This window comes from Podarcis gaigeae (genome assembly GCF_964106915.1).
Source record: "Podarcis gaigeae genome assembly, chromosome: 6".
Classification (NCBI taxonomy): Eukaryota; Metazoa; Chordata; class Lepidosauria; order Squamata; family Lacertidae; genus Podarcis; species Podarcis gaigeae.
The window spans coordinates 41,239,680-41,262,129 of NC_139682.1; the positions used below are offsets into that span (position 1 = coordinate 41,239,680).

Here is a 22,450-nt window from a genome sequence, read left to right on the forward strand (position 1 = left end):
TAAACTAGAAACTGAAAAGACCCAGCTTAAGAACTACCGCCCCATCTCACTCCTAAATGTGGATTACAAAATTTTTGCGGACATTTTGGCAAGTAGGTTTAAAAAAGTGCTTAATGAAGTGATCCATAAGGACCAGGCCGGCTTTCTCCCCGGTAGGCATTTGTTTGACAACACAAGAAACATTATCGACATTCTGGAACTTCTACAAACAAATCTTAACACTAGAGCGGTGTTAATCTTTATTGATGCGGAGAAAGCCTTCGACAATATCTCTTGGATGTTTATGAAGAGAAACTTGGAAGGGATGGGAGTGGGGCGGGGGTTTGAAAATGGAATAGAAGCAATATATTCAGAACAAAAAGTCAAATTGATAGTAAACAATGTGGTGACAGAGGAGTTTAAAATTGAAAAAAGGACACGGCAGGGGTGCCTTCTATCCCCCCTATTGTTTATTTCAGTCCTGGAGGTACTATTGAACATGATTAGAAAGGACCGGTTGGTACAGGGAATTGAGGTCGGAGTGAAACAATATAAACTGAAAGCATTCGCAGATGACCTGGTATTAACACTACAGGAGCCAGTCTCTAGTACTAAAAGAGTGTTAGAATTAATTTCTGACTTTGGTCGGGTGGCAGGATTTAAGTTGAACAAGCAAAAAAACTAAGGTTCTAGCAAAAAATTTGACAACTTCAGAAACAGATGAGTTCCTGAAAGAAACAGAATTAAATGTGGTTAAAAAAGTAAAATACCTAGGGGTGTATCTGACCTCCAAAAATCTGAATTTGTTTAAGGATAACTACAAGAAATGTTGGTCAGAAATCAAAAGAGATTTGGAAACATGGTCAAGATTGAAACTTTCCTTGTTGGGCCGAATAGCAGCTATAAAGATGAATGTACTGCCGAAAATGTTATTTTTGTTTCAGGCCCTACAGATCGTGGACAAGGTGGAATGTTTTGGAAATGGCAGAAGGATATTTCCAAGTTTGTTTGGCAGGGCAAAAAGCCCCGAATAAAGTTTAAAATATTAACTGATGCGAAAGAAAGAGGGGGATTTGCCCTGCCAGACTTGAGGTTATATTATGAATCTGCAGCCTTCTGCTGGTTGAAAGACTGGATTTTACTGGAAAACACTGATGTCCTAGATCTGGAAGGGTTTGACAATGCTTTTGGGTGGCATGCGTATTTGTGGTATGACAAGGTTAAAGTGCACAAACTGTTTAAAAACCACATTGTCAGAAGAGCAATTTTGATGGTCTGGACAAAATATAAAGACTTATTGGAGAGTAAGACTCCGAGGTGGCTCTCACCGGTGGAGGCCAAGGCACATAAGAGACTTAACATGGAGGCCAATTGGCCTAAATATGGGGAAAAAATTGAAAAAATTGGAGACAATTGGAGGTTGCAGAGCTTGGAAAAGCTAAAAAACAAGGTGCGAGATTGGTTGCACTATGCACAAATTCAAGAGGTTTTTAAAGTGGACAAGAAGGTTGGATTCCAGGTGGAAAAATCGAAACTAGAGACAGAACTGTTAGAGCCAAAAAATAAACTACTTTCGAGAATGTATAATTTGCTGCTTAAATGGAATACTCAGGATGAGACAGTCAAATCCGCCATGATAAAGTGGGCGCAGGATTTGGGGCATAACATTATGTTTGAAGACTGGGAAAGGTTATGGAACACCGGAATGAAATTTACGGCATGTAGTGCCTTGAAGGAAAACATTATGAAAATGATATACTGGTGGTACATGACCCCAGTCAAGCTTGCTAAAATATATCACCTGTCTGATAATAAATGTTGGAAATGTAAAGAGGTGGAAGGGACATTCTTTCACCTCTGGTGGACCTGCCCGAAAGTGAAGGCCTTTTGGGAGATGATTCATAATGAACTAAAAAAGGTACTTAGATTTACCTTACCTAAGAAACCGGAGGCCTTCCTCCTGGGCATGGTGGACCAGAGAGTGCTTAAGAAAGATAGAACTTTTTTTATGTACGCCACTCCAGCAGCAAGGATCCTGATTGCAAAGCATTGGAAGACACAAGATCTACCCACACTGGAGGAATGGCACACGCAGTTGATGGACTATATGGAACTGGCCGAAATGACTGGCAGAATCCGAGACTTGGGAGAAGAAACAATTGAGGAGGACTGGAAAAAATTTAAGGACTATTTGAAAAAACATTATAAGCTGTATGAATGTTAAAAAATGCACCTTTTAGGAAATTCTAGCTTCAGCAATGTTAAACTAAAGAAATGGAAATTAAGGTACAAGAAGTCAGAGGTAGAATAATGAAACAACTTTATTGTGTTTAAATGAAAATGTACATGATTTGGGTTATAACACATTTGAAATTGGGTAACATGATAAAATGAAGGATACAACAAGTATTGAAATAAGTTAACAAATTGCTGATGTTCTGTATTACAGAGAATGCAGGGTTGGGAGGATGCGGGGAAGTCCAGTAGATTTGGAAAAAAGAACATGAAAATTTGTAACCTTTCTATTTTATTCTTATAATCTGTTCTCTATTCTTTTTTCTGTATTTCATAAACTCAATAAAAAATATGATTAAAAAAAATAGATTATAATGTAGAGGCTTCACAAACAATATGATAAAAAGCATTGAACAATAAGTGCCTCTTACTGAGAGTATTTATACCAAGTATCACTAGCTACTTAAATGGGAACGCAAAGGAAACAAAATACTGATATTTCTTGAAGGCTGTGTACAAACTATACATTCAAAGCACATTCAAAACACATTCTTCCCCTCAAAAAATTCTGGACAGTGTAGTTTACTTCCCACAGAGTTACAATTCCCAGCCACTCTTAACAAATTACAGTGCCCAGCATGCTTTGAGAGAAAGAATGTGCTTTAAAGGTATAGCGTGCCCACAGCCTTATTGTCATCTGCTGGAAGCAGTTCTACTTCCTTTGCCTCTGAGAGCTATCACCATGGTGGATGAATGCTTAAATGGATCGTTCTGTCATAATGAGCATGCACTAATATGCAGGTCTTTTTCTTTGTTTATTTTTCAACATCTTACCACAGGGATTCCCAGGGGCACAAGAATAATAATAATAATAATAATAATAAATTTTATTTATATCCCGCCCTCCCCAGCTGAAGCCGGGCTCAGGGCGGCTAACAACACTAAAACAGTACAACAAGCCTGATGCAGGGGATGGGCTGGCCATGAGGAATGGCTGAAAGGCTGAAAGAAACTACAGCTACAGGTGAGAGCATATGAAGAAGGTAGCAAAAGCAACATAAGATCAATTATCCTGGTTTCCAACCAGTCACCAACACATCCAGTAATCCTGGGCTAAAGGTACTGTAAAGGTAAAGGACCCCTGACAGTTAAGTCCAGTCGCAGACGACTCTGGGGTTGCGGTGCTCATCTCACTTTACAGGCCGAGTGGGCCGGCGTTTGTCTGCAGACAATTTTTCTGGGTCATGTGGCCAGCATGACTAAGCTGCTTCTGGCGTAACGGAACACCGAAACCAGAGCAGCGCACAGAAACGCAGATTACCTTCCTGCTGGAGTGGTACCTATTTATCTACTTGCACTTTTGGGCATGCTTTTGAACCGCTAGGTTGGCAGGAGATGGGACTGAGCAACGGGAGCTCACCCTGTTGCGGGGATTCGAACCACTGACCTTCCGATTGGCAAGCTCAAGATGCTCAGTTGTTTAGACCACAGCGCCATCAGTGTCCCATATTCTGGGCTGCTAACCCCTGAACTCACATTAGCCCCTAGTGGTTCTAAACATGTTTACAGAGTGAATCAGAGAACTAGAACAAGCTGAAAGAAAGTCCACAACCTCTGGCAAGATCATTGTCCAATAGCTTATCTCACTTTCCTCTAGGATTTAGTAAACACCTAAGCAATCTCTGGTTTATCTCTGGTGTGTGCAGGGTGGCAGGGCATCTGCTGCCATAAAGACATCTATTGACGTAAGAAAGGCTCAATGAATTCCATGCCTGTGTAGTCAGTGGTTGTTGTCTCAGGACGACAACCCTGAAATAACTCTGAGATGACAATGGCTGGATCTTTTCTGTACATAGCACTTGGAGATTAAGGGCCGGGGACCCAGACCAATCCTGGCTATGCAAGCTGAGTGTGCTGCAATGGTGAGATGGCAGTTTCCATCTTCTTGCTTAGAAAGAAAATGGGGGCTTGAACCTCTACAATCCAACAGAAGAGAAGGACAAAAGTAATAGTGGGTCCCCCTTAAGGCCTTATCGCTTCTGACTCACATAGTGACCTGGTGAACATGAATACCAAGAAGCTATCATTTCAATAAGCAGGATTCAGTACATCATAAGAATATAATATTTCTGCCAGATCTGACCTAGTGCAGCATCCTTTCCCCAACAGATCCTTCTGGGAAGCCCACACACAAGGAACAAAGGCAACAGCTCTTATCCATGGTTTCCACACACCCACTCCTACTATTCATTTTTTTTAAAACATTTTTTTATTGCTTTTTTAAAAGTACAGAAATACAGAAAAAAGAATAAAGAGTGGTTATAAGAAAAAGAGATATAAATAACAAATTTCCATATTCTTTTTCCATCTAACCTATAGGACTTCCCCACATCCTCCGAACCCTGCGTTCTCTGTCTTATAAAGCATCAGCAATTTGTTAACTTAATTCAAAACTTATTGTAACTTCCATTTTATCATGTTCCCTATTTTCAATTTTACTGTCGCTCAATTCTTATATGTTTTATATTAAACACAATAAAGTTATTTCATTATTTTACCTCTGAATTCTTGTGTCTTAATTTTCATTCCAATAACTTACATTTGCTGAAGCTAGAATTTCCTGAAAGGTGCATTTTTTTTTTAACATTCATACAGCTTATAGTGTTTTTTCAAATAGTCCTTAAACTTTTCCCAATCCTCCTCAGTTGTTTCTTCTCCCGCGTCTCGGATTCTGCCAGTCATTTCAGCCAGTTCCATATAGTCCATCAACTGCGATTGCCATTCCTCCAGCGTGGGTAAATCTTGTGTCTTCCAGTATTTTGCAATCAGGATCCTTGCTGCTGTGGTAGCGTACATAAGAAAGGTTCTGTCCTTCTTAAGCACTCTCTGGTCCACCATGCCCAGAAGGAAGGCCTCTGGTTTTTTAGGTAAGGTAAATCTCAATACCTTTTTTAGTTCATTATGGATCATTTCCCAGAAGGCCTTCACTTTCGGGCAGGTCCACCAAAGATGAAAGAATGTCCCTTCCGCCTCTCCACATTTCCAACATTTGTTGTCAGACAGATGATATATCTTGGCTAACTTGACTGGGGTCATGTACCACCGGTATACCATTTTCATAATATTTTCCTTCAAGGCAGTGCATGCCGTGAATTTCAAACCGGTGTTCCATAACCTTTCCCAGTCTCCAAACATAATGTTATGCCCCACATCCTGAGCCCATTTTATCATAGCGGATTTGACTGTCTCATCCTGTGTATTCCACTTAAGCAGCAAGTTATACATTCTCGAAAGTAGTTTACTTTTTGGCTCTAACAATTCAGTCTCTAGTTTCGATTTTTCCACCTGGAATCCAACTTTTTTATCTATTTTAAATACCTCTTGAATTTGCGCATAGTGCAACCAATCTCGTACCTTAGTTTTCAATTTCTCCAAACTTAGCAACCTCCAATTGTCTCCAGTTTTTTCAATTATTTCCCAATATTTAGGCCAATGAGCCTCCATGTTGGGTCTCTTACGTGCCTTGGCCTCCACCGGTGAGAGCCACCTCGGAGTTTTACTCTCCAATAAGTCTTTGTATTTTATCCAGACCCTCCAAATTGCTCTTCTGACAATATGGTTTTTAAACAATTTGTGCACTTTGGCCTTGTCATACCACAGATATGCATGCCACCCAAACGCATTGTCAAACCCTTCCAGATCCAGGATGTCAGTGTTCTCCAATAAAATCCAATCTTTCAACCAGCAGAAGGCTGCAGATTCATAATATAGCCTCAAGTCTGGCAGGGCAAATCCCCCTCTTTCTTTCGCATCAGTTAATATTTTAAACTTTATTCGGGGCTTTTTGCCCTGCCAAACAAACTTAGAAATATCCTTCTGCCACTTTCCAAAACATTCCACCTTGTCCACGATCTGTAGGGCCTGAAACAAAAATAACATTTTCGGCAATACATTCATCTTTACAGCAGCTATTCGGCCTAACAAGGAAAGTTTCAATCTTGACCATATATCCAAGTCTCTTTTGATTTCTGACCAGCATTTCTCATAATTATCTTTAAACAAATTCAAATTTTTGGAGGTCAAGTACACCCCTAGGTATTTTACTTTTTTAACCACATTCAGCTCCGTTTCTTTGGAGAACTCATCTGTTTCTGTAACTGTCAAATTTTTTGCTAAAACCTTGGTTTTTTGCTTATTTAACTTAAACCCCGCCACCCGACCAAAATCAGAAATTAATTCTAACACTCTTTTAGTGCTGGAGACTGGTTCCTGAAGTGTTAATACCAAGTCATCTGCAAATGCTTTCAATTTATATTGTTTCACTCCGACCTCAATTCCCTGGACCAACCGGTCCTTTCTAATCATATTTAGCAACACCTCCAGGACTGAAATAAACAATAGGGGGGATAGAGGGCACCCCTGGCGTGTCCCTTTTTCAATTTTAAACTCCTCTGTCACCACATTGTTTACTATCAATTTAGCTTTTTGTTCTGTGTAGATTGCTTCTATACCATTTTCGAACCCCCGCCCCACTCCCATCCCTTCCAAATTTTTCTTCATAAACATCCAAGAAATATTATCAAAGGCCTTCTCTGCATCAACAAAAATCAAAACCGCTCTGGTGTTCAGATTTGTTTGTAGAAGTTCCAAAATGTCAATAATGTTTCTTGTGTTGTCAAACAAATGCCTACCAGGGAGAAAGCCAGCCTGGTCTTTGTGAATCACTTCATTTAGTACTTTTTTAAGTCTATTTGCCAAAATATCTCCAAAAATTTTATAATCCACATTTAGGAGTGAGATGGGGCGGTAGTTCTTAAGTTGGGTCTTTTCAGTCTCTGATTTAGGTATCAATGTGATGAAAGCTTCTTTCCACGTTTCTGGTGCCCTCCCTCCCTCCATTATCTGGTTGCAAACCTCCATCAAAGGTTGTATCAAATAGTCCTTTAAAACTTTATAATATTTGGAGGTTAGGCCGTCCGGGCCTGGGGACTTGCCAAGTTGAAGATTTTGAATGGCACTTTCAATTTCTTGCTGTGTAATATTACAGTTCAGGTTTGTTCTCATTTCCAGGGGTATTTTTTGTAATCCATTAGTTTTTAGAAATTGATCCACCTCTGAGGCTTTTTGCGGCCCTTGTGTATAAAGTTCTTTGAAGTACCTCTGGAAGCACTTTCTGATTTCCTCGGGTTTCTGAACCATTCTCCCTTCGATCTCTAGATTTGTAACCGTATTAAGCTTTTGTCTCTTTTTCAACTGCCAAGCTAGCAGTTTCCCACACTTATTCGCCGATTCGAAGGATCTTTGTTTCATTTGTTTAATTTTCCATTCCACCTCTTGGTTTATCAGTTTTGAATATTGCGCCTGGAAGAATTTCACTTCTCTTAACACGTCCTTCGACTTAGGCCTAGATCTTAATTTTTTCTCTCCTTCTCTTATTTTCTCCAATATCTTCTCCTTCTTTTCATTCCAGAGCCTTTTCTTAATCGTGTTTTGTTGTATTAGAAACCCTCTCATGACTGCCTTACTTGCGTCCCAGATTGTTCTTTTTTCCACAGTAGTATTCAAATTTATCTCAAAATAGTCCTTTAGAGTTTTTTGGGCCTTCTTAACAATCTTCTGATCTCTTAGTATAGTGTCATTCATTTTCCATCTAAAGGATCCGGTTGTATTTAGTCTCAATTCCACTTTCAAAGCATTATGGTCGGAGCAGGTTTTTGGGCAGATTTCCACTTTTCTAGTCTTAGGTGCCAGTCCTCTAGTTGTCCAGATTTGGTCGATTCGTGTCCATGTCAGATGAGCTTCAGAAAAGAAAGTCCCTTCTTTCCCTAGAGGGTTCTTAACCCTCCAAATGTCTACTAAGTCCATATTGTCTGTCATTTCAAAAAAAGTTTTGGGTAGTCTGCCGTCTTTCGATATGTTGGCACTTTGTGACTTATCCATATTTACAGACACAACCCCATTCATATCACCCAGCATAATGATGTTACTATAGTCCAAATAATCCAGCATAGTCTCATGCAGTTTCCTGAAGAATTCCGACTTTCCCTCATTTGGAGCATATATTCCTAATATCAAAATTTTTTCTCCTTGCGTCTGTATTTCAATCGCCAAAATTCGGCCATATTCATCTTTGAATAAAAATTTCGGTGACAGGCTCTCCTTTGCGTAAATCACCACTCCTCTCTTCTTAACTTTGTCTGAAGAAATAAATTCTTGGCCTAGTCTTTTGTTAATTAACACTTTTCTATGGAGCCTCCCACTCCTACTATTCAGAGGTATATTGCCTTTGAAACAAAAAAGTGATTTTTAGATATCATAGCTCACAGTTGTGACTAGATCTCTCTTCCGTTAATTTTCATGTATTGGGTACAGTGTTGCACCAAACAGCAATATAGATAAATTGGTGATGTACATGCTCAGTGCTGGGTTGTATATTCATCCAGTAACCAGCTCCCTGCACAACCTGCTTACAATTTCTTCAACAAGCAAAAAAACCCCACATTCACAAACGAATAGTCCATCTTCTGTTCTTTAAAAAAAGATCTTTTGAGAACACGCCTCTACACATTCAAATGATTCAGTTGGGCATAATGCACAAGAAGTACATTATGGTACATAAAGCTGTGATCCTCCTGAAATCAGTGTGCCTTACTTCTGAGTAAACATACATAGGGTTGGGCTTTGTTTGTGTGAATTGGTTGCAGCATTTGAGCCAATGAGTTGAGATAATCTTATGACTTATGACTGGGAGAAATAAGACATTGCCTCTAAATTCCCTGCAGGAAATAAGAAAACTTGAGCTGTCACACAAAAATCCAATTTAATGGTGTGGGTAATTTTTGCACAAATCATCCTTTCAGCTCATGTGAGATCATAATGGCCAAAGGGCACTGAAGGTCATTAAAAAAGGAGCAGGAATAAAGGAGGTCATTTTTTATTGTATGGGAAATGTGAAGAGCCACATCCTCTACCCAGAAGATGGGTATGTGTCTAGGCAGATAATATTGCTTTTATAAACCAAATTATCCAGAATGCATATTCACGGGGATCCGAATAGACTCCCTCGGTTTAATAATGTTGCATTTTTTCACAAAGCTTGTCTCAGTGACTGTGATTAGTTTTACTATTGCTGCTTTTTTAAAGAAAAACACAGAGAAATATGAGGTTCAGTTTATAATAATCTGAATTTGAGCACTAGGATCAGAGGTGAGATAAATGTAATGAATAATGTGTCTTATTGTTTTGTACCATCTCACAATCCTTGCTATGCAAAGCCTGTTCTTCCCTTGACGTCCATATTTCTCCTACAAATCAGGAGAAATCTGAATAATCATCGCTGGGAAACCCAAGTAGGAAGAATGCTTCTGCACTCAGGATGCTGGATTATACAGATAAGCCTTCGGTCCAATCCAGCAAAGCTCTTCTTATGTGATATTTTCCTATGCATCTACCTTCCCTCCTATATTGTGTTGTGATTTTCATCAAAAATGTGAGAGTGGGGAAGCCTCTTGGTGCTGTTTGTGCATCATGTTTTAATAGTGAAGGCAGTTAGGATTTTTCAAGTTCCATCTTGCAGTTTGTTCCATTTTTCTAGACAGTTGTTGAAATATGAACCCAGCTAACTTCCAAATTAGCATGCATTTGGTCAGCAAGATGAGAAAGGATCTGGTTTAACTAATATGTAGATTTTTCTTCATTTTTCTTTAAATAGCAATTTACAAGAAGCATCATGTTCCTAGCCTCAACCTTTGAAGGGAGAATCAAAGAACTTAAATCATTTGGAGGTTAAATCTGTCTCATCAATCAATTAAAGTTTATTTGTTTGGCCATTAACTGAAATACAATTAACTAATAAAGGCATACCAGTAAAAAAAAGGGGGGGAGTTACAACTGGTTTTCATTTTTACATCCAGTATAAATCAATTTGTCCAGAGAACAAGAATCCAAAAAGGATTAATTTTACCAGATAATCTGTCACATGCATATAAAAATACATTTGCTTTTTGTTTTTGTTAACATGGTAAGAAATACAGCTGTTTGCTGTACTACATTTCTGTTTCAAAGTTGTTTTGCAAATCAGAACAATGTCATATAAAGTGACATACATGTCGACTTCCAAAAATAAAAGAGTTGAAAAATATGGGATCCTCTGTAGCATTTCCCCCCACAAATATAAAGGGGAGAATTGTATGGAATTTGTCTGCATCTGTCATCTAGGACTGCTGAAAGAAATTGCTCTAATTAAACAAAGGAGATGGTTCCCTTATTAGTCTATGAATTTTGAGAATTATGTTGTGATTTGCCATGAATCTATTACTTGTAACTAGAGTTTCTATTTACATTGCAGGACTCTCCAGACATTCAGTTTTATATTTTGAGATAATTGAATGTTTGCATTTTCCTTTTCTCATACTTGAAGTGCTTTTGGGATTTTATCCAGGTCTAAACGCAGCAAGTAAGAAATCATTCTGAGAGCTATTCATTACTATAGTAAACTTTTTATAATAGCTTTTAAGTTAAGGTTACCAGATTTTTTTCAATGAATCCGGGGACACTTTTCAGCTTCAATGGATTTTGTATGGGGACTGATTTGTAAATCTGGGGACTGTCTCTGGGAAACGGGGACGTCTGGTAACCTTATTTTAAGTAGCTTTCCAAAATGTTTCAGATAATTAATAATATGAATTATCAAGTTGAGCAACGAAATTATTTAAGGACTACAAGTAAGAATTCCCTGTAATTGGTGAGGCTCAGTTTGTTACAGAAAACTCTTCTCCGGTTGATCCCTAATAATAAGCTTTAAAATGTAAGAAGTATTTTGCTGTAAGAACTTTGGAGATAGAATAGAACATTCAAGCCCACCACATTACACAGATCCCCAGGCAAACAGAAAAATAACTCTCCACATTAAATGAAGGTTAGTATTGTTATGAGTTTGGGCAGGGGTCAGTTTCGATGGAACCCTGGGTCCTCTTCTAGAACTGACGATCCTGTATCTGTGAGGATTGACTGGATAAGGAGAAGCTTTCCAAGCCAGTTCCTTTGTCAAGGTAATGGCGTTGGCTGGCCAGTTAAGTACCCCAATTAACCTAACCAAAGAAGTTGCTCTGTGCCACAGAACAGATGTGTAGGCCTTCCCCAACCCCTCACCTAGCTGCTACGTAAGGTAAAGGTAAAGGTACCCCTGCCCGTACGGGCCAGTCTTGACAGACTCTGGGGTTGTGCGCCCATCTCACTTAAGAGGCCAGGGGCCAGCGCTGTCCGGAGACACTTCTGGGTCACGTGGCCAGTGTGACATCACTGCTCTGGCGAGCCAGAGCCGCACACGGAAACGCCGTTTACCTTCCCGCCAGTAAGCGGTCCCTATTTATCTACTTGCACCCGGAGGTGCTTTCGAACTGCTAGGTTGGCAGGCGCTGGGACCGAGCAGCGGGAGCGCACCCCGCCGCAGGGATTCGAACCGCTGACCTTTCAATCGGCAAGTCCTAGGCGCTGAGGCTTTAACCCACAGCGCCACCTGCGTCCCCTACGTAGGTGTGTGCAAAAGAGCAAGAGCTCAAAGGCTGAATGCCAGGAGATGCAGACAGATGTATTTTGGCTGTGCTGGATTCAAAACTTCAAAATATCTTTTATGTTGTTAAGGTTGTGAGCCCTTTCATCGCATGGTCAAGTTGCATATATGTGTAAATAAAACCACCAGTCTCTGCTGTCCTTCATTCCAAGGAAATCAGTCCACACTTATCTTTGCTCTACTTTTCTAGGCTCAGGTCTGTACTTTAAAGCTCCCTGTCTGACTGTTGTGTTTGTTTTTTGCCCTGACTTTCCTCCCCACAAAAACCCACTCTTTACTGCTGAATCAGAACAAACAGCTATCCATGGAAAACCCGAATTGCACTTTGTTTCAATTTAGTGTTAAAGAGCTGGTTTTCCTGGGTACAGTGGGGGTGGGGGTGGGAAGTGCTCAGACATTGGGAAAATGTGGACCTGTGCCTAGAAATATGGGGCCAAAGGTAAGTGTGAATGAGCCCCAAGTGTTGGAAGAAACCCTGGAGTCTCTTACCACTTGGATATTGGGGTGGTGTGTAACAACATAGCAAAACATTAAACCTTAAAAAGCTTGCCTATACAGAGCTGTCTTCAGATGTCTCCTAAAGGTTATATAGTTACTCATCTCCTTGACATCTGATGGGAGGGCACTCCACAGGGTGGGTGCCATTACCAAGAAGGCCCTCTGCCTGGTTCACTGTAGCTTCAATTCTCAGTGTGGGAATCGCCAGAAGACCCTCGGTGCTGGATCTCAGTGTCTGGGCTGAACAATGCTCCTTCAGGTATGGGCTGTTTAGGGTTTTAAAGGTCAGCACCAACACTTTGAATTGTGTTTAGAAATGTACTGGGAGCCAATGTAGGTCTTTCAGGACTGGTATTATATGGTTTTGGCGGCCGGTCACCAGCCTAGCTGCCACATTCTGGATTAGTTGTAGTTTCCGAGTCACCTTCAAAGGTGACAGAGAGCGCATTGCAGTAGTCCAAGCGGGAGATAACCAGAGCATGCACCACTCGGGCAAGAGAGTCCATGGGCAGGTAAGGTAAAGGTAAAGGGACCCCTGACCATTAGGTCCAGTCATGACCAACTCTGGGGTTGCAGCGCTCATCTCGCTTTATTGGCCGAGGGAGCTGGTGTACAGCTTCCGGTTCATGTGGCCAGCATGACGAAGCCACTTCTGGCGAACCAGAGCAGTGCACGGATACACTGTTTACCTTCCTGCCGGAGCAGTACCTATTTATCTACTTGCACTTTGACGTGCTTTCGAACTGCTAGGTGGGCAGGAGCTGGGACTGAGCAATAGGAGCTCACCCCGTCACGGGGATTCGAACCGCCGACCTTCTCATTGGCAAGTCCTAGGCTGTGGTTTAACCCACAGCGCCACCCGCGCCCCATCCATGGGCAGGTAGGGTCTCAATATAAACGGGCTCATCCTTACAATGACAACTTCAGAAGACAAGTTGTATTAGGTCTGTTGCAGCAAAAGATGAAAGAGCCCACAAAAGCTCATGTCACAACAAATATGTTATTCTTCAAGATGTCACAAGATGTCTTGTTTCTCTTTCTAGGAGCAACTCTAAAGGGAAGGAGGTTACTGCTGCAATCCTAATATCGCATACCTGGGCGTAAACTCCTTTGAATTCAGTAGGATATACTTTCAAGCAATTATGGTTAGCTTTACTTTACATGGAAAGGTTTGTTCTCCTCATGGAGGCAAATTCCTTTGATCATGGGTTGGCAAACTAAGGCCCAGGGGCAGGATCTGGCCCAATTGCCTTCTAAATCCTGCCTGCAGATGGTCCTGGAATCTGTGTGCTTTTACATGAGTGGAATGTGTCCTTTTATTTAAAATACATCTCTGGGTTATTTGTGGGGCATAGGAATTTGTTCATTCTTTCCCCCCAAAATATAGTCCGCCCCCCCCAAAGGTCTGAGAGACAGTGGACCGGTCCCCTGCTGAAAAGGTTTGCTGACCCCTGGTCTTAGATTGTAGGTTTGTTTGTTTTTTTAGCATTTACTGTGACAAGCGAAGTGTTTCTAAAACCACCCTAAAGCAGTATCTTGTGGCTTCAAACGTTACTTTTTCAACATTCCTATTCAGTGCCCCCCCCATATATGCCATTTGCATTTAATTGGAGGCCTTGCCAACCCTGCAAGCCCACCGTCCGGGGTGGATTTAGGTTTGATGGGGCCCTAAGCTACTGAAGGTAATGGGGCCCTTTATATGTCCAGCTGTCCTTTGTCAACAAATTGTCCCTTTTTGTGTTGAATATATAGTAATTTATGGACCTAATAGGTATCTAAAGCCATTTGACACTGTTGCTGTATGCAGGTTTTATTTTATTTGTTATTTATCTTATATTTCGGAAATGTACATCCAGATTCCCCCCCCCCCCTTTTATTCTCCCCGCACCTGGAGAGTGGGGCCCTAAGCTATACTTGTAGCTTGTTTAGTTTATACGTAAATCCGGCACTGGTCCTTTGACCTGCAAACTGAAGCAGGGAGTCTCCCGGAAGACTACAAATCCCAGAGTGCCTTTCGGAAAGGCCCTCACCCGCCCTCTCCCCGCCATCCAAGAGGGTGCAGTTCCGCTACTCTGCAACAAGAGGGAAGCTGCGACTACATCCCCCACAGTGCAAGGCGAGCCAGCGCGCGGAATGGGGTCCGCCCCCGGCCGCCGCCGCCACCTCCCCGCCAGAGCGCCCGGATAAAGGTTCCGTTCCGTGCGCAGTGCGGCTCGGTGCGACGCTGCTGGCAGAGGAGGAGGCCGAGCCCGTGGCCCAGGCGGCGCCAGAACAGCCTGGCATCCCCCGAGTCGCCGCCGTGGTGGGGGGAGAGCTCTGAGGCGGACGCCGCCGCGGGCGAGATGTCGGGGGGAACGGGAGGCCCCTCGACCCGGGGCTCCGGCGGCGGAGGGCTGAGCCGCGAGCTGTGCCGCGCCTTCGGCCATTACAACCGGCACCTGGCGCGGCTGCAGCACAACCTGCGCGAGACGAAGAAGTTCTTCCGCGACATCAAGTACTCCCAGGGCCCCGGCGCTGCCTCTGCTGCCGCCGCCGCTACCCCTGGGCCGGCCGGGGAGGAGCTGCGGCCTCAGCAGGAGCAGCCCTCCCCCGATGTCTGTGCCCCTGTTGGTGAGGGTCCCTCGCTGCAGGCCGGTAAGGAGCTCGGGAGAGGAGTAGGGGGGGCGTATCGGGGAACCGGGCGGGTCGGTACGGAGGGAGGAGGAGCTTCCGCATTTTATGTTGGGTCTCTGCCCAAATCGCAGGGATATTCCTCTACCTTTAAAGAAAATGCATCAAGGGAAACTCCAACCGGTGTGGCTTCTTCCATCACTGAAGCGGTGTGGGGATGGCACTCAGTGGGTGGAATTCCCCCCTCTTGGGCAGCCCTTGCAGTCTGGTCTTGTGCATCTTGCACTCCCAAGTAACTCTGGCTGAGTTCGCCAAGGTGCTAGAGCTGCAGGGTTGGGAGAAAGCTCCGTTAAATTCCGTAGGACTTGCTTTGGAGTACACATGGTTAAGACTGTACTGTTGTTGCTCTCCCTATCCCCCCAGGTAAGGCCACATCCGCTCCATACAGTTAAAGCACATTTATACCACTTTAGCTATCATGGCTCAGCTCCTACCCCCAAAAAAAGAATACTGGAAATTGTAATTTACCCCTCACAGAACTACCATTTCCTCAAAGAACCCTTAACAAACCACTGTTCTCAGGATCACTTAATGGGGGGGGGGGCAGTTAAAGTGGTATAAGACTGCTTAAAATGTATGGTGTGGATTAACAGAAGATTGACAGCAGGGAGAGGCCTGCTGGGGCAGAGCTGGAGAACTATGGCTGCCCAGATGTTGCTGGACTGCAAGTCCTATAATCTGTGACCACATGCTATGCTCATGGTTCTGTATCTGGCATCCATGTCTGTGGGTGACTGCAAGGTATGTGGAGGGGATCCTGGCTTTTCCAGAGGGAGTGGTAAAAGGCAATTGAGAGGCCTTTAGGTAGCCAAGATGAAGAGGGAGGTAGCCGAGAAAAAAAGGTGATTATTCAGGAGTAATTATAGGAATCCTTGAAGGTTGAAGGAACTAGTGGTTGACAGGTGGCTACTGTTTGAAGCTGCCCAGAACCCAAGAAGAATTCTGCTTTGCACAAACAAATGACATTGGCTGCCCTTTAAGTGTTTGGCATCCTGGTTTTGAATAAGAATTTGGTATGGCACTGTTGCCACCCCCATATATGCCTTTTGGATTGAAGATTACCATCAGTGACTGCTTTAAGTGCTCTCTTGTGTTAGGCTCTGCCTATACTCTACTAAAATGTAAGAATTTTATGTATGGTAAGCTATAAACTAATATAGTCCCCCCCCCCCCACCAAACAAACCCCAGGATGGATAGCAGAGAGAAGTTGCTTCTGAGGCAGGTTTATTGGAGCATGAGTTATTGTGGTCAGCAGCCTCCTGTACGTCTAAGCAATAGCTTGATGTTTATTATTAGTATTTTAATTTCTCAGTATGCATGCTGGTGTAGCTTGTTGCCCCAACTTCTTCACGGTACTCTGAAATACTGTGATTCTGGTCTCTGTTGGTGAATGAGAAGAAATGCTCCTTGAGATAGAAGGAAACAAATGTTCTGAGGTTGGACTGCATTGAAATATGCTGAATGAAGTAGCAGTGAACTAGAAATGGCATAGATGTGATTGGACAGAATGATCTGGATGGACACTAGAGGTTTGTAAATGAGTAACGGAATCAAAACTGGTTGTGAGAATGAATAAAATAAGACAAAAATTGGAATGAGGATCCGAATGGATGTGTGATTGAAATGCATGACCTGCCTCTTCAGGAAACAAGTGGCTTGCTACACAGGCTGTTGGCCCTGAACTTGTAATAAATCTGCACCTAGTTGAAATGTGATTCTTCTTATAGAGATGTTTTTAAATGTGTTTGTCAAAACAATCAGATGTTTTCCGCTTTCTGATTCTGCCCTACAGCTTTATCTTTCTAGGTACATTTCCCCACTCTTTCATTGGGAAGTTTTATACAAAGTGCTTTTTTAAAATATTAGATCAGAAGGAGTTGGCAGAAGCTTTAAGTTGCAGTCCTATTTACACTTGTGAGTAAACCAGCTGTTGATGTGCCAATTAAAAAGGGTTGCAAAGAAATTAGACATTTTTGAGCTTTTTCTGAGGAAAATCAGCAAAGACGACACTGACGTTGACTGCCATACGTCTGGATTTTCCCGCCCAGACACTGGTTGCAGCTACAGTATTCTGGATATGTCCGGATGTATGGCAACCCTTAAAAAAAACTTGTTTCTTTTGTGTATGTCTTTGGATATATTATAGTTGGCAAGTTTTGACTGATACTGATATAATACCTGAAATGTTTTATTTACAAAGATAAATAATACAAAGATACATAGTAATGGAAATGTAGGTGTCTACTTATGCCTTGGTTCCTTCTGGTTTTGCAGTTGTTAAGAAGCATTAGGGCTGTTTTATACTTCCGGATTTCTACCATGCTATGGTTTCTGGGCACCGGCAATTATGCAGCAGAATAGCATGAATCAGAACTGCACTGTGATACATGATGGCAATTGTTTCTGTTATTGAAACACTTTTTTATTTTTGGAGCAACTGTAATCAAACTCTCAGATATATGCAAGTTCACACATCTAGTCCAGCTCCATGCAATGTAGAAACCACAACTGAAGCATCCATGACAGATGGCCATCCAGCATCTGTTTAAAAACCTTCCTCTGATCCACTGTCTAACAGCTCTTGCTGTCATGAGGTTCTTTCAGATGTTTAGTCAGAATCTCCTTTCTGGTAACTTGAAATTGAATTGAATTTGGTTCAGGTATTACTCTCTGGAGCAGCAGAAAACAAGTTTGCTCCAACTTCCATATGACAGTCCTCTGGATAGCTGAAGATGGCTGGTATATCACCCCTCAGCCTTTTCTTCTCCAGGCTAAACATATCCAACTCCCTCAACTGTTACTCATAAGTCTTGGTTTCCAGACATTTTATCTCCTTGGTTGCTGTCCTCTGCACACCAGTACTCTGCACACAGTACTGGTCTGACAAAGACAGAAGAGTGACACTATTAGTTCCCTTGATCTGGACACTATACTTCTGTTGATGCAGTCTATAATAGCACCCCCCTTTTTTTGCTGCTGCTGCTGCTGCCTCACACTGCTGACTCACGTTAAGCTTGTGGTCTACTAAGACCCCTAGATCCTTTTCACATGTACTACTGGCAAACCAGGTGTTCCCCATCTTATTTTTGTGCAGCTAGTTCTTCCTGCCTAAGTATTGTCCCTACTGAACTTCAAGGTAATATAGAATCCTGATTCCATCTTCTGAGGTATTAGCTACCCCTCCTAGTCTGTTGTCGTCTGCATGTTTGCTTAGCATCCTATCTGTTCCTTCATCCAAGTCATTTATAAAGTTGTTGAATAACACTGAACCCAGGACAGAACCCTGTGGCATCCCACTTGTCACTTTTCTCCAGGATGATGAGAAACCATTGGTGAACACTCTTTGGGTTTGGTCAGTCAATCAGCTACAAATTCACCTAACAGTAACATCATCTAGCCCACAGTTTACCAGCTTCTCCACACAACTGTCATGGGGGACTTTGTCAAAAGCCTTAATGAAAGCAAGATATGCTCCATCCACAGTATTCCTCTGATACACCAAGCTTGTAACTCTATAAAAAAAGGGGAAAAAAGAAATAAGATTTGTGTGGCATGACTTCTTTTTCAGAAACCTATGCTGGCTCTTAGTAATCACAGTATGCTTTTCTAAGTACTACTCAAAGAGTGGCTGTTTAATTACTATTTGTTCTAATACCTTTCCTGGTATTGATGACCGCTTGGTAGTTGCATGGGTCCTCTTCCTCCCACCTGCCTTTTTAAAGATGTAGAAAACATTTGCCTGCCTCCAACTGGCAAAAACTCCAGTATTGCAGTTAGCATACGTTCAGTGTTCTAATGAATGCATGAAACGGACAATATTCTGTGGAAAAATAAAGCACAAGAAAAATTCCTGCCTCATAAACTTCAGCGCTTTCTGAACAAAACAGGAACAAGGCATGGGCTTAAGACACTCCCTCCTTGCCATGTTGTGTTTTGAGATGGTGATTTATATAGGATATGGACAAACAGTACTTATCTGATTCTGTTGTAACCAGAGACCTTGGAAGATAATTGCTGTGGGATTTTTTGGGGAGTGGGGGAACACATAAGCCCAAAGGTTGTTTCTTTAGTGGATTGTCTGAACCAAGTTACAGAGGATGGCTTCATAGAATACATTTCTTCTTGCTTGACTCTGGTGAGAAAGCATATACATAACTCTGCATAAAAATTATGCACGTGATTGGAAACTAAGTCATGTGTTCATGTTACAAGATAGGCAAATGATAGTTTCACACATTATTTACATGGTACCGGTAAATCTTATCAGGGAGCTGTTCTTACGGTATTTGATTTGGAAAACCAGGCGCAGCATTTGGGTGATTCATAACATGAAAAGGACCAGGTTTGCAATGTTTAATTATCAGTGTGATTAATCTTTAAACATAGCCCCAGAGTAAATGGTGGAGCAGATGAACAATGACTTGATTTGGAATACTTATAGAAACTGCTGCCATGTAGGATGCATAGATAAAAAATATTTTTACATAATTTGCTTTCAGTTATTACAACTGTTGGTTCTTGCTTTAGGAGGAAAGTACAAGAAGGCTTAGCTGGATCTTCACCAATCCAGGCTGGTGTCTATGGAGCTTTCACTAGGTTTTCAACAAAATAAACACTAATAACAAACAAACAGTACAGATCTCATGTTTAGTTATTTTTATAACTCGTCTCAATGTATTATTATAAGGAAATGTCATACTCAGATGGCACTGATTTCTAAACGAAACATAATCTTTGGTTAGACTGTAAATTTTGTTTTCTTACGTTTTCTCAAAATGCACTAAGGCCTCCTTCAGTGAGGTTCTACAAATGTAAATAGAGTAAAATCTTATCAGTTGGCTAAATCTAAATAATCAGCTAAAAAGCAATTACTTGCTTTATTGTCTTATAAATTTAACATTAAATCAAGGTACATTCAGGCAATGCAATGCAAAAATCTAGATGCTGGGTTTATAAAGGAGTAAAGTAATAAAATTAAGTGAAGTTTCTAAAACAGAGATGCTTTGGGACAAAGGAAACCTCTGGGCAAGGATTCAAAATTAGAAAATTAAGCCCCAAACCAATAATAGTAATTGGGAGCTCTTGAAGCTCAAAACCAGTTCAGTATATTAGAATCCACTCAAAACTGGTAACAATGATCAAATAGAATTCTTCTCATGCTTGAACATCTCTGCTAGTAGAATATCTATATATGTTCAGTGTGTGCTGGAATTCTTTTCTTTCATATGACATATGGATGGAGTTAGTGGTGCAAGGACTGTGGTGTCTAGTCTGATAGTGGTATAGGGAGTATACTATGACAATATCCTGGATTGTGAATTAGCATGCACATGCTCTGCTGTGTCTTGATTAACAAAGTCCCAAATGGTACAGAGCCTGTCCCCAAAATGCAGTCCTTTCTGTGGCTTTATGCATTTTGTTTGTAAGCCACCTTATCCCAAAAGGTCAGGGCTGTTTGTAAGCCATCCTCTCTTAAGGTCAGCGTTGGCAACAAAGTAACAAAATCCCATAACCACCATATCTGCTGTCTGCAGTGGCCCGTTGAACGCTTGCAGGGCTAGCCTACAGCTTTTGGCTCTATATACACCCCATTTTCCCCTATTTGACTTCTAATCTTGGCAAAGTTTAATGATCCACACCCTTGGTGCAGTGGAATTCTATGGTGAAGAAAACAAGGTTGTGCCGAAAGTTCTTATTCAAGTGGAAACTTATGTAAGTGTTGTGAGTAGAAATAGTACGTGAAGTTGCAATATACTAATAGTAACATATTTCAATAATGCTTAAGTTTGAATATCACACTAGTGAAGGTTTTCTTTTCCCTGAATAAGCTTATTCTCAGGAACTGAGCCTTAACCCTAGATTATGATTCCTGGGAGCTGAACTGTGAAACATTGCCCATGTAATGTGCAAACGTAATTGAGAACCCACATGTTTTCCTCTGGGATTTGTTGTGATTTTCTTTTACCCCTTTCAATTATCATGTAGAGTTCCCCTCCCACATCTCTTCTCAAGTTTGTGTAACCTTCCTCTGATTTCAACAGCTTTTTCCTATAGTCTTTGCATAATGAGGGACAGGACTTGAACCTTGCTATCCATGTTATCTAACAATCCATTGCTAGATGTGTGAACCATTAAGGCACCACCCCATTCTCTGCATATTTGGTTATACTTGTGCAAGTGTTTTAGTACTGGCCAAGTTGATTCTTGATGGATATATTGGTGAATCATTAAAGGGACTTGTGAAGTTGCACTGTTGAACTAGAGACACTTTACATGATCACATTTGACAAGCAATTGTAACGATGAAAAAATTTGCACTCTGGTTTTTTTCAGCAGTAGAGTAAAAACACACCACCCTTGTCTCAAAACAAGAAGCAGTTGCTATTGTTGGCCATCCTGAAAGAGGAAGCAACCTTACACCAGTCTTGACTCTGCCTTCCTTGAGAGAGCATGTTTAATCTTAGACCTCTATGTTGCACTCCTTTGGGGGTAGGGGTGGTCTGTGTCACCATTAAGAAAAAGAGGTAGAAATAAGCCAATATATATGTGGACTGTTTCTGGATAAAGTGACTTTTCTTTAAATTTTCAGAGTTGTTAACCTAGTTCAAAGTTTTCATATGAATTAGCCAGATGTTTAACTGAAAATCAATCACAGTCAGTCCATCATTTGAAAGGCAAGACTTTGGAGCCACCTTTTCCCCAAATGGCAACTGACATTCTGTTTTGGTGATTGAAACATAGGTTTAAGGAGCAATTTGGCACCTAGCTTATATATCTGCGCTTCTAACACTGGTCAAGAGGAAGCAGTGGCTAGCTGGCATTTTCTCTGACTCACTGTGGCCTTAGTGAGGCAGGGTCAGTTGTGCACCTTGTGCTTGGGGCAGAAGTGATGCACAAGTCCTGATTGGCACTGCATGACACAGTGGAGAGCAGCGTAGTGCCTTAGACTCAGTTGACTGTAAAATGGGGTGAAGCACCAAATACAGAGACAACTCTCCCCCATCCCCATTTGCTCAGTGGTGGTATGACTGTATGAGAAACTGCAGCCACACTGATGTTTCTCCTGCAATCCCCTCAGCAGGGGCCACGGGGCTGAAAGGCATAGCGATCGACCTCTACCTAAATGACCTCTTGGTTTTGACAGCAATTGCTGTTTTTCTCAGGAAGCATTTGTATATGATCAGACATGCAAAGAGCCCCCTCAGACTCACACAACACATTCAGCCTTTTGATGTGGCAAGATAGTTTTCATCAAGGTAGCAGGGTACCCGATGCCTGGCTTGCACCCAGAGAGTGCAAGTCTCTTCTCCAAGTTTCCAGGTGGAGCTGGCTCACATTCAGGACCCATGGTCCCACTTCATGGATCCATTATCACCACATTAGATTTTAACTTCAGAAATATTCTAACCAGGCCCCTTCAGTGGCGGCTTTTTCCTTATCAGATCTTATTTCCAAAGTGCTCTATCTTATGTGAACGTGCTCTACTTGTTGTAACG

At 41.8% G+C, this 22,450-nt stretch overlaps 1 protein-coding gene and 1 long non-coding RNA gene across 2 annotated transcripts in view; one reads left to right on the forward strand and one right to left on the reverse strand.

Moving 5' to 3' along the window:
- The first annotated feature begins 14,349 nt into the window (after positions 1 to 14,349).
- The window catches only part of DSTYK (dual serine/threonine and tyrosine protein kinase), a 38,014-nt gene continuing 29,913 nt past the window's right edge, over positions 14,350 to 22,450 (forward strand). Inside the window, exon 1 of the mRNA XM_083745473.1 lies at positions 14,350 to 14,917. Coding sequence (XP_083601599.1) covers positions 14,626 to 14,917 — 292 coding nt within the window. The 5' untranslated portion in view covers positions 14,350 to 14,625. The remainder of the gene's footprint in view (positions 14,918 to 22,450) is intronic.
- Positions 15,425 to 22,450, reverse strand: part of LOC310847661 — a 42,832-nt gene continuing 35,806 nt past the window's right edge. The window contains exons 3-4 of the long non-coding RNA XR_014565950.1: positions 18,610 to 18,774; positions 15,425 to 18,466 (exon numbers count right to left, since the gene is read on the reverse strand). This is a non-coding gene — a long non-coding RNA (uncharacterized lncRNA). The remainder of the gene's footprint in view (positions 18,467 to 18,609; positions 18,775 to 22,450) is intronic.